Genomic DNA, 16,702 nt, shown 5'->3' with positions numbered 1-16,702 from the left:
CTCTCCCTTTTTTTCTTGATGAGTCTGGCTAATGGTTTATCAGTTTTGTTTAACTTTTCAAAGGACTGACTTCTAGTTTTACTGATCTTTACTATGCTGTCCTTTATTTCTTTTTCATTTATTTCTGATCTGATCTTTATGGTTTCTTTCCTTCTGCTAACTTTGGGTTATTTTTGTTCTTCTTTCTCTAATTGCTTTAGGTGTAAAGTTAGGTTGTTTATTTGAGATTTTTCTTGTTTTGTGAGGTAGGATTGTATTTCTATAAACTTCCTGCTTAGAACTGCTTTTGCTGCATCCCATAGGTTTTGGATCATCGTGTGTTCATTGTCATTTTTTTCTAGGCATTTTTTGATTTCCTCTTTGAGTTCTTCAGTGACCTCTTGGTTATTTAGTAGCATAATGTTTAGCCTCCATGTGTTTGTATTTTTTACAGTTTTTTTCCTGTAATTGATATCTAGTCTCATAACATTGTGGTTGGAAAGGATACTTGATTCGATTTCAGTGTTCTTAAATTTACCAAGGCTTGATTTGTGACCCAAGATACCGTCTTTCCTGGAGAATGTTCCATGAGCACTTGAGAAGACAGTGTATTCTGTTATTTTTGGATGGAATGTCCTATAAATATCAGTTAAGTCCATCTTGTTTAATGTATCATTTAAAACTTGTGTTTCCTTATTTATTTTCCTTTTGGATGATCTGTCCATTGGTGAAAGTGGGGTGTTAAAGTCCTCTACCATGGTTGTGTTACTGTTGATTTCCCCTTTTATGGCTGTTAGCATTTGCATTATTTATTGAGGTGTTCCTATGTTGGGTGCATAAATATTTAAAATTGTTATATCTTCTTCTTGGATTGATGCCTTGATCATTATGTAGTGTCCTTCTTTGTCTCTTGTAATAGTCTTTATTTTAAAGTCTATTTTGTCTGATATGAGAATTGCTACTCCAGCTTTCTTTTGATTTCCATTTTTGTGGAATATCTTTTTCCATCCCCTCACTTTCAGTCTGTATGTGTCACTAGGTCTGAAGTGGGTCTCTTGTAGACAGCATATGTACGGGTCTTGGTTTTGTATCCATTCATCCAGTCTTTGTCTTTTGGTTGGAGCATTTAATTCATTTACATTTAAGGTAATTATCGATATGTATGTTCCTATTACCATTTTCTTAACTGTTTTGGGTTTGTTTTTGTAGGTCTTTTCCTTCACTTGTGTTTCCTGCCTAGAGAAGTTCCTTTAGCATTTGTTGTAAAGCTGGTTTGGTGGTGCTGAATTCTCCTAACTTTTGCTTGTCTGTAAAGTTTTTAATTTCTCCATCAAATCTGAATGAGATCCTTGCTGGGTAGAGTAATCTTGGTTGTAGGTTTTTCCCTTTCCTCACTTTAAATATGTCCTGCCACTCCCTTCTGGCTTGCAGAGTTTCTGCTGAAAGATCAGCTGTTAACCTTATGGGGATTCCCTTGTATGTTATTTGTTGCTTTTCCCTTGCTGCTTTTAATATTTTTTCTTTGTATTTAATTTTTGATAGTTTGATTAATGTGTCTCAGCATGTTTCTCTTTGGGTTCATCCTTTATGGTACTCTTTTTGCTTCCTGTACTTGACTGTTTCCTTTCCCATGTTAGGGAAGTTTTCGACTATAATCTCTTCAAGTATTTTCTCAGACCCTTTCTTTTCCTCTTCTTCTTCTGGGAGCCCTGTAATTCGAATGTTTGTGCGTGTAATGTTATCCCAGAGGTCTCTGAGACTGTCCTCAGTTCTTTTCATTCTTTTTTCTTTATTCTGCTCCCTGGCAGTTACTTCCACCATTTTATCTTCCAGCTCACTCATCCGTTCTTCTGCCTCAGTTATTCTGCTATTGATTCCTTCTAGAGTATTTTTAATTCTAGTAATTGTGTTGTTCATCACTGTTTGTTTGCTCTTTAGTTCTTCTAGATCTTTGTTAAATGTTTCTTGTATTTTCTCCATTCTGTTTCCGAGATTTTGGATCATCTTTACTATCCTAACTCTGAATTATTTTACAGGTAGGTTGCCTATTTTATCTTCCTTTATTTGGTCTTGCAGGTTTTTACCTTGCTCCTTCATCGGTAACATATTTTTTTGTTGTTTCTTTTTTTTTTTTGATGGGTGGTGCTGTATTCCTGTCTTACTGGTTGTTTGTCCTGAGACGTCCAGCACTGGAGTTTGCAGGCAGTTGGATAGAGTCAGGTCTTGGTGCTGAGATGAGGACCTCCGGGAGGCCTCATTCCTATTAATATTCCCTGGGGTCTGAGGTTCTCCGTTAGTCCAGAGGTTTGGACTCGGAGCTCTCACCACAGGATCTTGGGCATGACCTGTGACCTGGAAACCAAGATCCCACAAGCTTCACGGTGCAGTTAAAAAAAAAAAGAAGAAAGAAAGAAAGGAAGAGTACAATATCAAAGAATAAAATAGAAAATAAAATTAGAAAGATAAAAAATATATTAGGAAAAATAAAACTATAATTGAAACAACTTCAACAAGGTAAAATACAACCACAACAGAGAAAAGAAAAAAAAAAAAAGCCCTGGCTATGAGGGTGGAGTTTAGGTGGGGGTGGAACTCTAGGCAGGGGTGGGGTTTAGGGTGGGGTGGGTCCTAGGCGGTTAGGGGAGTGACGTTTGAGCATGGGGCGGGGCCTAGGCTCAGGACCTAGGTAGCTGGAAAAGTCCCTTGGGGGCGGGGCCTAGGTTGGGTGACATGCAAGCATGGGGTGGGGTGTCTGCTTAGGACTTGGGGAGGGGGAGAGGCAGCACATCCAAAGGAGGGCCTCTGGAGTGTGGGGTTCCGGAGTTTGGAGGTAGGGCCCTGAGTGAGGGTGTGTGGGTGGGGTTTAGGCCCAGCTCATTGGACGGGGTCTCCCAGTGTAGAGGTGGGGCCCTGGGTGGGGGTGTGGGGGCGGGGCTTGGGCTCTGTGAGCAGGAGGGAGGCTTCGAGGACAGAGGATTGGGCCTGGGAGCCCAGCAGCCTTCCTGGTGCCTAAGTGGAGAGGGGACGCACTGGCCACGTTCCCTTCTGTTCCTCCGTGCCCCTCCCCCACCTTCTCTCCCAGGTTCTCCCCCATAACAGGGATGGGTACCGCTTGGTGTAGGAGCTCCTCACCTCCCCCAGCCGCCCCTCAGGGGTGCCGGTCCTGGAGGTCTGGCCTTTACTTTTACTCCGCCTTGCCTTCCTCCTACTCCCTCAGGACCTGCACAGCTGGAGGGGGCCTCTGTGGGCAGAGGATCAGGCCTGGGTCTTCAGCAGTCTCCCAGGGGCCCACGTGGGCATGGTAAACCTGGCCATGCTCCCTTTTGATCCTCTGCCGTCCCAGTGGTTCCCCAATTTCCCCTTTCGGGTGTGGGATCCCCTCCCCTCCCACAGCCAGCCCTCAAGGGCACCCATCTCATCCTGCCTCCACTTCTCCTCCTCCTTCACAACCCCCACTCCCCACGTCCTACCCAGTCACTAGGGGTTCCTCCCGTTCCCTTAGGTGTCTGTGGTCCCCCACCAGTACCTGGTAGGTACCCTAGTTGTGAGGAGACGCGAATTCCACATTCTCCCAGTATGCCGTCTTGACTCCGCCTATGAGACGCCTCTGCGTGTTTCAGTTACTAGGCCTTCGTGATTCTTGTGACCCTGGCAATGGGACTGCCGTCTTGATTTGCCTCACCCAGGAGAAGCCATTTTTAAAGTTCCCCCTTCTTCCCTTTCACTGTTGGAATATTCCTGCTTTTCACCTTAGAACCCCATCGCTCCCTGGAAGTCCCTCTTTCCCCTAAAGTGATTGGCAGCATTGACCTCCATGTTTTCCTCTTGGCAAGAGCAATCTGGTGTCATGGATCTTTAATTCTGCTTAGTGGCTATAGTTAGTGAATATAGGAATGTCTGGCACAGTTTCAGAGCTCTAAAAGTTACTTGGAACAGGCAAATTCCTTCAGTTGCTCCTTGAGTAATGGCCTTTGTCTAATTGCCTTTTGGTTCTTTGCAAAGAATCTACCCTATATAGCAGGCTTTTTTTTTCTTCCCCCTTTACACATCCTACTTCATGGATGCCTGTTATAATCTTATGAAAGAGTGATGGTAGCTAGAGTGTCACAATATTTCCGTAGCAGTTTAAGACTGGTCCCTGATATTATATACAAGGAGCAGAGATAAACCTTTTTCCTCCTCCTATATTTTGTGTGTCTATGTGTTTTGGGGCCTGAGAGGGAGACAAAAAGAGAGAAGGAGAGAGAGAGAGAGAAAAGAAGAGGAGGAGAAGGAGAAGAAGGGGAGAGGGAGGAGGTTCTTGTAAAGGATCCCACATTCTCCTGCCACCTGCACTTGCAAATCTTTCCATTTATTCTTCTGTTCTTCCAGCTGGAGGTGTCAATGGTTTCTACCCAGAGACCACAGTGGTCATACCTGCAATCAAACAGTTTGGGTTTGTTGCTTATTGCAACAAGGAGAACCCTCACCCCGGGGAACCATGGAAGAGTCTCATTACAAAGGTGTTAAGGATGACTTGTCATAGGATTGTAGGTTGAGTTAGCTGTTTTGCGTGGGGGGTTCAAGGAAATGGAAAATTGCTTGGGATTAAATGCTGCCAGGAGGTGAGGGTAACTGGTTAAGTATCTTTGTAAGTATTATTTAGAAGGATGGAGGAATAAAATAAGGCTAAATCTGTATTTGATTTAAAAAGTCAGTTGTTATTCGTATTAGCCAGGAGAGGACTTGGTATTTTTGTGGTTTGCACAGTAGCCTTGCTTTTGTCTGTGCTTAAACCAGTCTGTAAAGTACTTTTGGGGTTTGTTTGTTTTGGGGGGGTTTTTTTTGGTCCCAGTTCGTTGTAGTGACAGAGTGACCTTGTCTAATATTGATGTTCTATGAGCTTGTTATGCTCAGTGGGAGAACACCAAGGCCTAGCTCCGGACGCCCACCAGCATCTCACACCACCAAGGCCTCCCTGAGAGTACGAGGCCACTAGCCCCTAGCTCTTAGGGGCTGCTTTTCTCTTTCTCATAGTTAATTGTTTAACATGAGCAAAACAATAAGGGGACCACCTGTCGTGCAGGCCGAGAGGAGTGTGGGTTTTGGAATCAGCTCACCAGCTGGATACTTCCTTGGGTGATTTGTTTTTCCTCTTGAGGTTTATTTTCTCCATATTTAAAATGAGAATAACAGTAGTAATGTTGAAGATTAAATGACATGATGCATATAAAGCACGCAGTACCTATTATGAATAATAGTCACTAAAACTGTTATTATTTTATTATTATTATACCAACAACATATCCCTTCCCCTACATTCGAAAGTTGTGAGTGGTGGGAGTCGTGTACTAGAATTAGCATTTAGTTACCTTATACCATGAATCAGAAAAAATACAAATTCTGCAATTCCTCCTATTCTTCCCCTCTTTCACCATGATGTGGCCTTGGAAAGGGGCTCACTTCTCATCAGACATTAAAGTGGAAGGAACTGTAGATTTAAAAGAAAAATAGAATCCAATTTAAAAATTATCCTTTTTATTATGTAGAGTTAGGTGAAATGAATTAAATGGGTCTTTCATTATTTAATTTGAGCAATAAATCCCAGTGACAGGTAATAAAAGTCTCCTCATCATAAGCGAGCGCTGTCTGTTACAAATGAGGCTCAAGAGTAGCTTTCTGAAGTTCCCCCGCAAACACAGCACAACTTCGTAACCCGCAAGCTGGGCAAATGGGTGCATTTAACGGTGTCACATCGCAGAATGGCTGACTGACAGACTTTTGTCTGTGTAGCTTTGCTTCCACCATTTGTCCTAGGGTTCTATCCGTCCGTTTTTTTTTTTAATAATTTTCTTTTTCTTAATAATTATTTTTTATTTTAATAACTTTATTTTATTTTACTTTACCTTCCTTCCTTCCTTCCTTCCTTCCTTCCTTCCTTCCTTCCTTCCTTCCTTCCCTCCTTTAGACGACGAATCATCCCAAATTGAGGAGGTGGATTTTGAGGGCAAGATTTATGATTTTTGTTCTTAACTTGTTCAGACTTGTGTTCTTAATCTAAATTAGCTTCTGTATTGACAGAAGATGTCCCCAAGCCTTTGACTTTATCCTGCTGCAGCTACCCAGCAGCTACCTGGAGCACTGCTACTCAGAGTGTGCTCCTTGGAATATACTGGTTCACTGAAATACTTATTACCAAGATAAGTACAAAAATTGAGAGTAGTCTCCTAGAAACCGTTATAGCAAGGAGGTATTGCCACACCTTCTAAGCATATGGTCAGTGGGCTTGCATTTTATATATCTTCTTTCTTTAATGTTTCAGTCATTCATTTTTATTGAATTTTATAAAAGTATCAATTTGCAGTAGATCAGAAAAGAAAATGTCCATAACCGCAGGTAGTTTGATGAGCACCGTCCCAGGCCAATGGAAAGCCTAAGATGAGATAACAGAAGCAGAGCCTTGTATCCAGGCACATCCGAGCTTTGAGGAAGAGATGGTGGGAGATGCAGGGTGGGGTGAGGAGGGTGGGAAGTGTTCGTCCGTGTGACGCAAAACTCAGTACAAGGATTTTCACTCTAAATGTATCCTCTTAAAGGAAGCACAGGATGACAAATGTGGGACATTTGATTTATTTTAGTCCAGTCTCATATCGTCAGGGATTATATAACTCTCTTCAGCCGTCTATTTCAGAGTCCACTCTTAGAAAATGTGTCTAAAAGTATCTAGCCTACATTCTTCGTTTTTCAGTTTTTAGGTCTTTCTCATTATCTTTCACGAACCAAATCAGAATTGGATCTTTGGAAATCTTTTTTGCTTCATGGATATAATTTAAAAATAAGCTTTGGTGCCCAGGATGGAATTTGTGTTATACTAAATGCATACAGGGCAAAGAGCTTCAGCATCTAATGGAGCTTCCATGCATTTTCTGTCTGAAAGCTTGTGGTCAAAAATAGCTGGAGGGCTTCCCTGGTGGCGCAGTGGTTGAGAGTCCGCCTGCCGATGCAGGGGACACGGGTTCGTGCCCTGGTCCGGGAAGATCCCACATGCCGCGGAGCGGCTGGGCCCGTGAGCCATGGCCACTGGGCCTGCACGTCCGGAGCTTGTGCTCCACAGCGGGAGAGGCCACAACACCCATGACTTTTAGATTTAATAGAGTGCTTATATTTTTGCTCAGTAATTTGATCTGCAAAATCATACAGAGTTGACTATTCGGTGGATGTAAACCTTACTGGTTTGCCTACAATAGAGAGACTTACATTCCGCCTGTCTGCTGAGTATTCAAAACAGAACCTTTGTAGACTTAATTCCCTTTAAGAGGGAAAGCCTCCACCATCTCCTGCGTTCATGACACTGGGACTGCCTTAGGAGGGACTAGTGACTGTTTCTATAGGTGATAAGAAAACCTTGATTTTTGATTATAGCAATTTTTTATTATATATGTAAACTTGGAAAATACAGAAAAATTATAAAGAGAAGTAAAAACAACCACAGTTTTCTTTTATGCAAAAATTACTGTTTATATGTAGAGATATTTCCTTTCAGCCCTTTCCCATATTTATATAAAATTAGGAATATAATTAGAATTGTATGTATAGAGTCGATTCTCAATACTTGCAATAGTTATGTTCTCTGAAGTTGCTGTGAACATGGAATTAGCAAATACTAAACCATTGTTCCCAGGGGAAATACAGGATTAGGTTCCTGTGAGCCTGTGGTGGCAACATTTTTGTCTGCCTATCAACAGAACCTTGTGTGTATGATTGTGTTTGAAGACACGTTATTTAGTATTTATTATTGATTCACCAACATTGAATTCGTGGCCTACAGCACTCTAACTCATGCCTGAATGAAGTTTATCCATCACATTTATTTTCTCCATAAGGCAAATCATAGCATTCTTGCACTTAAGAACACTAGACAGCCCTTCATCACTGTGCCAGGGGGCCTTTTAAACAGCAAAGTCACCAACAAAAAACACAAAAATGTGAAGACAGGTTTACATGTGAGAGCTGAAAGAAGAAGTTTTGCCTTACTTGACCTCAGCTAGAAGCATGCATGTCAGTCAACTCAAATTTTTCTCTGCTCTGTGCATTTCTGTGCCTGACCCCAAAAGTGCCCTGAGTATTCATTTGGAAGCTACCAATAAATTATGGCAACTGGTTGAACTTGCAAATACGAAATCTGAAAGTTATTATGATCAGCTGTGTAAATATGGTTTTCCACGCTGCTTTATTTTTTAACTTTGCATTATACCAGTAGGCTTTCAGCATGCATTATAATCTCTTCAAATATTTTGGTAATGATTGACTTCATATACTTTGCTAAATATTCTAGTCTCACAAAAAATGACTACAGCAAAGTGTAAAAGAGCAGATAAATCGTTTATTGGGTATAAACTAGAATTTTGGAAAATATCTGTGCTCTTCCCAAAGCCCTCCTTTTAAAAGGTAAATTACATGGTGGAAGCTGAAAATTAGCCCATGCCAAATAAGATTTGAACCACTGAAAGATTTTAACCATTCAGGATTGTCCAAAGTTGAGTTAGAATTTTGTTCTCTCTGTTGAGGCCCCAAGAAAGGAAGATAATCATGCACTATTTCCACGTAGAGGGTGCTGATTGCCCACTGACCTCCCTTTCCTCTCTCCCTTCTTCTTTTCTTTTATTAATAGTTGTGAGGGATTCTCTGGTGGCGCAGTGGTTGAGAGTCCGCCTGCCGATGCAGGGGACACGGGTTTGTGCCCCGGTCCGGGAAGATCCCACATGCCGCGGAGCGGCTGGGCCCGTGAGCCATGGCCGCTGAGCCTGCGCGTCTGGAGCCTGTGCTCCGCAGCGGGAGAGGCCACAACAGTGAGAGGCCCGCGTATCGCAAAAAAAAAAAAAAATAGTTGTGAGTGCTGCCCTTGATTGAGTGATGTGTACATTGCTATTTCTAACCAACTGCTTGCAATGTTCACTGTTAAGAGGTATCTCTTTTAACTAATTTTACCTCCCCCAGGTGTTGGATTAAATGATGGGCAGTGGCATTCTGTCTCTTTGTCTGCCAAAAGGAGTTACCTGAGCGTGGTGGTGGATGGCCAAGTGGCTTCTGCATCTCCTTCCCTGGGGCCTGAGCAGATTTATTCAGGGGGCACCTATTATTTTGGAGGTAAGAGAAACGGTTGCTCCATATGGGCAATTGAACCGTGTTCGCAGTCACTTGCTCTGTGTCTTAAAGTCATCGTGTTTTAACCAGTGTGAATATTATGGAATAATTTCTCACCCTCTTTGAACATGGAAATGTTGAGTAGATCACGGTGATTAATTGTGACCTAAAATGCATTTCTTTGAGGTGGACTGACGTATGTCTATGATTTCTGTAATGAGATTGCTTGCAAGTAGGCCGTGCTCTTCAGTTCTCACTTTCAAATGTTGTTGTGTTTTCCTGATGCTGAATGGCCTTACGTGTATGTCTTTTTCAGAATTTATGGGCTCATTTCATTGCACTGTTTTCCTGATCATGCCTCTTAGCTTTTCTAGAGCATCCATTTTGCTTTTCTGCTGCTCAGTGCAGGTCAATATTATGCCAGTGGACAAAAAATCTAACTTAATTAGCCCCAGAAGCCTCTTCTCACTGCTAAGTAATAACGCACTGATATAGTTGATAAAATGAAGGCATTAGCCTTCAGCACCAGGCCATCTCTCTTAAAGAACAAAAACAAATGAAGTGTTTACTTGTCCAGTGGATGTTTGATTGAACTAAAATCTTCAAAAAGCAAACCTTGGAAGTGGAAATGAATCTTCAGCACTGGAAAATGAAAATAAGGCAATACTTAACATTAATTAGAAAGACAACGTTGTAAAACTGTTAGTAGTAAGACTTATTTTTAATCATGACTTGAGGTGTTTCTTCTTGTTATTTTGAAATGTAATCATGACTTTTGTCTAGAAACACTTTTGAATTTGGTTGAAAGCCCAGTCTTCATTATTCATCAATAAAATACAAATTCCTTTCTAAGAATTGACAGTAAGTACACAGACCGTAAATCATTCATCTTACATTAAGAGTGAACAAACAGACCAAAAAACCCCTACCTAATCCATTACTGTGAAAGGCAGCATAACGCCAACAATCTTAAAAGATATAATTGCTTCCTTTAGGGTGATGTGTTCATTTATAAACCAAGTGGTTTATAAAACCTTATGGAATATATGATTGATTTTATAGCAGTCCATAGGAACATGTTCGTTTAATACATGGTAGGATATACAAACAGTCCCTGACTTAGGATTTTTCAACTTTATGATGGTGCGAAGAAATACACATTCAATAGAAACCGTACTTTGAATTTTGATCTTTTCCCAGGCGAGTGACATGTGGAATAATACTCTCTCAGGATGCTGGGCAGTGGCAGGGAGCCACAGCTCCCAGTCACCCACGCAGTCCCAAGGGTAAACAACAGATACACTTAAACCATTCTGTTCTCACACAACCAATCTGTTTTCACTTTCAGTACAGTATTCAATAAATTACGTGAGGATTCAACACTTTATTATAAAGTAGGGTTTGTGTTAGGTGATTTTGCCCAACTGTTGGCTAATGTAAGTGTCCTGAGCATGTTTAAGGTAAGCTGGGCTAAGCTATGATGTTTGGCAGGTTGAGTATATTAAACACATTTTTGGCTTAGGATATTTTCAACTTACAATGGGTTTATCAAGATGTAAACACATTGTAAGTCAAGGAAGATCTGTGTAGAACAACTTAAGAGCTTTCACTTCAAAGGAAAAGATTTAGAAGCACCAAAAGAGGTAAGAAAAAACCCAAACATTTTGTTAAATGATGCAAAAAAGAGATGATAAAAATAACAGACTGCGTAAAAGTGTAAGTAATGAAAATAGACTCATCATTCTTAAATTATTTTAGACCCTTCATGTTCAGATTTAATGATGCCTACCTATTTTTTGTACAAAATTTTGATTGATTTTTATTCACACTATAATATTTTATAATGAAATATATCACATGTGCACTCTGTAATTTTGCTTGTTTTTATTATGATACATATGATATACACCATTTTAATTAAATGAACTTAATAATCTTTGAATAGTTTTAGATTTACCAGAGGGTTGCAAAGATACACTGGGAGTTGCCAAATAGCCCACACCCAGTTACTTCATATTGTTCACATCTTACATCATATATACAATTTAAAGAATACTAATTATTATTTTTAAAATACACATCTGCACATGCATTTTCCAGCTTAAGAAAGATAACATTACCAACATCCATTTGTCACTCCATGATCATACCTCTTCATCTCCCCAGGTAACCATCGTCTTGAATTGGGGTTTTATGCCTCCTGTCATGTTCTTTATGATTTGACATCTATGAAGGTATTCCTGAGTCCCTAAACAATATACTGTGAAAGCTTCCATAATAAAATGCCAACTTCAGGGCTTTTATTTAAATAAGCAATCTTAAGTTTACTTAGGCAACATCTCTGTTTATTCAATCATCTTCTCAATTGGTAACCTTAAGTACCAGAGTATGTTTGATCTTGTCATGAGATTCTATTAATCACTAAGTATATACCTTGCAAGCCCCAGGGCAGCCTGACATTCCCAGGGCTGCGAGCAAGGGTCCAAAGGAAAGCAGGAGGCCTCCTGCTGCCACATTTCTCCCTCTCCTCCCAGCCTTGTGCCTCCAGGACCTGGTAGAGGAGGTCCATCCTTCTGGAAGCCCAAGTAGGGCTTCTGGGGTGGGAATTCTGGATTCTGGGATGGGCTAGAGGGGAGCAGTTTCCAAGTGGGCACATCACCTTCCCCTGTGAGACCCCCTGTTGCCATGGGCAGAATCATGGCTGGAGGAGGGTTAGAATAGGGTCCCCTAAAGGGCAGGACTGGCTCAGGGGCTCATTGTCTGAGTGGTACTGGCAGTGGGGTGACCAATGATGCCAACATCTTGACTCTCCATGCACCAATGCCGAAAAGAAATACGGAAGCAGGGTTTTGGAGGAACGAGAAAAAGTAGCTTTATTCTTTGCCAGGCAAAGAGAGGACACAGCAGCGCCCCCCCACCCCCCACCCCGCCACTCCCTGGGAATAGGAGAGATTTTATATCCTAATGAAGGTCTTGCTTTTTTTTTTCTTTTGCGAAATTTCAAAACAGCCACAGCTGGCGTCAGGCAACTTGGTAACTGGGGTTGGTCTTTTCTGAAGTTATTGGCCGGTGACCTTCTTTCTGAAACAAAGAATGCTACAAGGGAGTGTAAGGGAAGAAGAAAGCCAGGTGCAGAGTGTAATTCACACGGAGTCAGAGAGTAATCAGCTTTGTGAAGGAGAAGTCCAGCCACAAGTGTTGGTTAGTAGTAACAGCTAAAGAATAACCAAGGCTGCTTAACTCTTTCAGGCCTGTTTATGTTGTTTCCCAGCCTGTTCACTGTTTCCTTATTTTCCTTGTTTATCAGAAAATAGAAGTCTCATTTTTATTTAAGAGAAGTCTTATTTCTATTTTTGCTGCACCACCAGCTCTCCCGTTTTAGCACTGAAAGCCTGGAGTCCTGGGAACAGCCTCCCTGCTTCCCACCCCCAGAGCAAACTTGGCGGTTGGTCACCCTAGAAAACCTTCTCCGCCGTGTGGATGAGAGTCCCCTTTACTCCTAGGATCTGTTTTATCTAGATGGAGGGCTTTTTTTAGGTAGTTAATTTTGGGGCAGTCTGTCCCACCAGCCTGGGTTGTATTTGTTTTCTGTGTCAGTCTTGAGTGTGACTATTGAGAGGCGGGCTGCCCGGAACTCACAGCATTCTGCATATACTGCCACACGCCACTCTTTGCCCATCATTGTTTACGTTTTCTCCCTCCTCAAATGTATGCCTTTCAGAAACGTACTGAGGTCAGCTTTTATCATTTATAAACTATAAAATTTAAATCTGGGTTCTCCAGATTGAGGATGGAGGAAAGTCTAACTTCTGTGTATTCCCCTATGCAATCCTTGTGTGATTGAATAACACACCGTGTAGCACAAGCTAGACATACTAGACTGTGTGCAGAATCCTCACACTCCTGCTTGTATAAATCAGACATTATCCATCCAGTGAACTGGCTACACCACCCTGAAGTCAAACCCGACATCTTACTTCTGGTACGTGCAGTGATCATTTATCTGCCATCTCAGAGGTGCTTAACATGCTGCCTGCCTCTAGTAATGGATCCATCCATTAATTCAGCATGAAAGTATTCCCTAGATATCTTCATATTTTAGAACTTTCATCCCAAACCAGTTCAGTGCTGAATTTCTCTCTGCTGCTGCATTATATTAACCTGTGGATGTCTGTTATCATAGGCTAATGAGACTCACCTGGGTTGAACCCTACTTTGTTCTTTAGAATCTCTTGCTTATTAAACATTGTAGCCAGGAATGTGAAGGGCCTCGTAATATGACCGCTGTGCTCTCTGTAAAGTTCCATGACCTCTCCTTGTGACTGTGAGTTTGCTTAGTTTTGTTCCCTATAGAGGCATACCGCACAATTTATTTTATTCTGAAATAGTTTGAAATGTGTCAGGAAACACCACCTGGAGAAAAGGAGATTAGCAGCGCTGTTTATATTCCTGGCATATCGTAGCTGCCCCCAAATATTATTGAACTGCTATCCTCTCGGGTTTTATTTTAACATTCTTAATTGGTTAATAAGTCATCTAGAAAACACATCCAGATTATGGTAACTGTATCCTATACCACAGAAGAATTTTAAGCACTGAAAGTGTGTGTAGAACCATGTACAATTAACTGATACTGAAAAAACTTTCATCCCCTTTTCTTGATATATTAAATTTAAAATTTCAGTCTCCATTGCTTAAAATATAATATTTCAATGTGCCTGATAACAGTTTTAAGTATGAATCCTGGCCTTTCCTTGCTGGGTAAAAGTATCTTGTTAGGGAAAAAAAGCATTAAGGAGAAACATCCTCTGTCAAAATATTTAATTATAATGGAAATTCCCCGGTAGAAAACTAGCATGGATTGTACAGGAGTTAGGGAATTGCTGATTCATTTCTTATTCTTTGAAATTATATTAGTGGTTGACAACCATAACAGCTAAGAAAGATTAATGAAAAATACATAAGTATAATATATGTGTTCATACTCCATAAAATTGTTTATTTCACTTGGATAGAGAAACACTGAGAACATCATTAAACCCCAGACAGAAATGGTTAATATTATAGTTCTTTATTATTTAAATAATTAGAAACAGGTCTTAGATAAGTGTTAGAAAAAAATCAATATAAATGGAACACTCCTTTATGAGGCAGAGAATAAATAAAGTCAAACAATGAAATGTTTTTGACATTAAGCCATTATGATTTATTAAAATGCATGTATATGTGGCTCTTATATGCATATGAAAAGTATTTAATTACATAAATAGTTGTAATTTTATTCCAAGTCGTCGTAACTCCTTTTCCGAATAGCTTAAACACAAAGGTATTTCAGCATTATTGATTTATCTTTTCTTGTCTACAGTGCATGCTTTCATCCTTTATGCTCTTCTTTTTGCATCCCAAAAGACTAAGTTCCTGTGTTTGAGTTATATATAATTTAATACTGCTGAATGACATGTTCAGGATACTGGAGCTGATCTGTGTATTTCTAAAGTTGGGATCAAGTTAGTATCCTTGCACATAATTATTATAACAGTAGTAATTTCCTATGAATCCTGTGGTAATAAAGAGAAATACGTTTGTATGAATTGCTATTTGTAATTTAGATCAAATGAATGATGACTGCAGTAGGCTTTCCCCTCCATTTCAATTTAATAATCAAATGCCTATTTAAAAAATTTTCTTAGTGAAGATACTGAGTCCTGATTCATTATGATGTATCCTGATCAACTTTGTATTGTTTTGTTTTTATCAGGTTGTCCTGACAACAGCTTTGGATCCAAATGTAAAAGTCCACTTGCTGGGTTTCAGGGATGTATGAGACGCATTTCTATCAATCACAAGATGGTAGATCTGATTTCAGTTCAGCAGGAGTCCCTTGGGAACTTCAGCGACCTTCAGATAGACTCATGTGGAATCACAGACAGGTAAAGGCAATCTCACTTCTTTATTTTGACCTGTCCATTTTCAGACTTTTGACAGCAGATTGAAATTTGTATGTAAAACAAACATTTTTCACTCCTTTTTCTTACCATCATCTGTTCCACAGGAAAGAGATAATATTCACATTAGAAATAAGAAAATATTCTTTTAGTTTTATACTTCATATTTCCAGTGATAAAATTTAGCTAGAAGACATGTGACCATGTTATTTATATGTACAAATAGCTACCAATTCACAAAAGGTGATGTTGATGCTGCTATAATTTTAGAGGGGTATAAATGTATCAGAAATATATCATTAAACGCAATAGCTTAGGAAACCCTAACAGTAATCTAGACCATCAGGTACCAGTAAATCAGAGACCTATGTGGTCAGTTATCAAACTGGCTTTTGCTTCCATGACAGCTGAATAATATTTCAGAGGCATAGGAATTTAACTGGTTGCTATGGTCCTGATGTGTACCTTGAAGAACCCATTACTATCTTCTCTGCAGGGAAAATGAAGAGGAAACTCGCTGTGAAAAAGTTTGGAGCCGTAGTGTTGATAAAGGTGTGAGGATGATCCAGTAGTTTCAATAGGAACTCCAGTACAGGGCATGCTAGTGCAAGCTTTGGGCGTTCATTGCAGAGGACAAGTAACTTTTAATATAATAATTGATAGTTAATAATTTTAAAGTATTTTTAGGCATGGGCAACTATAGCCAAATAATCTTACGAGTCATCAAGGCAGTTATTTTTAATTATTGAGTTCAGTGGAATGTCATAGCCTTTCCAGATTAAAAAAAATTAAGCAATGTGACAAGCTTAACCCCAACTGTGTAGTAGTGTTCAATATATATTTTGAGCAAACAGATAAATTCTGAGGTTTTTTAACTTTTTTTTTTCATTTTTGGCCGCGTGGGGTCTTCATTGCTGTGTGCGGGCTTTCTCTAGTTGCGGTGATGAGCGGGGGCTACTCTTCATTTCGGTGTGTGGGCTTCTCATTGCAGTAACTTCTTTTGTTGCGGAACACGGGCTCTAGGTGCGTAGGCTTCAGTAGTTGCAGCATGCGGGCTCAGTAGCTGAGGCTCGCGGGCTCTAGAGCGCAGGCTCAGTAGCTGTGGCGCACAGGCTTAGTTGCTCCGCAGCATGTGGGATCTTCCCAGACCAGGGCTCGAACCCATGTCCCCTGCATTGGCAGGCAGATTCTTAACCACTGCGCCACCAGGGAAGTCCCAAATTCTGAGTTTTAAAAGTAACTTTTTATTTGTATGAAACATTTTATCAACATAAACACACATCTATTATATCTGAAGACCGTTTATCAATGTCTGTTGATCCTGTTTTGAACACTAGTAGATATTATTCTGTGTGTAGAAAAAAATAATTATAATCTTATTTAGCAATGGATTAGAAGGCCATCATTTCCTCTCTATGAATATGTGTTTATTTAACTCAATTTGTAGAGAAAATAATACTTTCTATAATGAAAGATGATAAAGGGAGAATTGAGACGATAAACCTCAATTGGCTTGATTTGGGGAATAAATGACAGTGACCATCTCCGTAATTACAGCCACGCCAGCTCAGGAACGTTAATCCTGATTTTGGGGAAGCCCTGTAGCAAGGCTCCCTGGGCCAGCTCTCTTGAGGTGGGTCTCACTCACAGAAGCA

At 40.4% G+C, this 16,702-nt stretch overlaps 1 protein-coding gene across 6 annotated transcripts in view; it reads left to right on the top strand.

The window, feature by feature from the left end:
- CNTNAP4 (contactin associated protein family member 4) overlaps positions 1–16,702 on the top strand; it is a gene marked incomplete at both ends in the record, with an annotated part of 261,875 nt that overhangs the window by 168,499 nt on the left and 76,674 nt on the right. For 5 of the 6 annotated variants that reach the window (XM_082862478.1, XM_082862479.1, XM_082862482.1 and 2 more), the window contains 2 exons: positions 8,956–9,105; positions 14,861–15,032. In XM_082862478.1, the coding sequence (XP_082718604.1) occupies positions 8,956–9,105; positions 14,861–15,032 (322 nt within the window). The remainder of the gene's footprint in view (positions 1–8,955; positions 9,106–14,860; positions 15,033–16,702) is intronic. The other variant, XM_082862481.1, reaches the window with a different exon arrangement.

Source organism: Leucopleurus acutus, assembly GCF_964270905.1.
Source record: "Leucopleurus acutus genome assembly, chromosome: 20".
Classification (NCBI taxonomy): domain Eukaryota; kingdom Metazoa; phylum Chordata; class Mammalia; order Artiodactyla; family Delphinidae; genus Leucopleurus; species Leucopleurus acutus.
The sequence above is the reverse complement of the archived record's forward strand: the minus strand, read 5'-3'. Positions and strand labels throughout refer to the sequence as shown.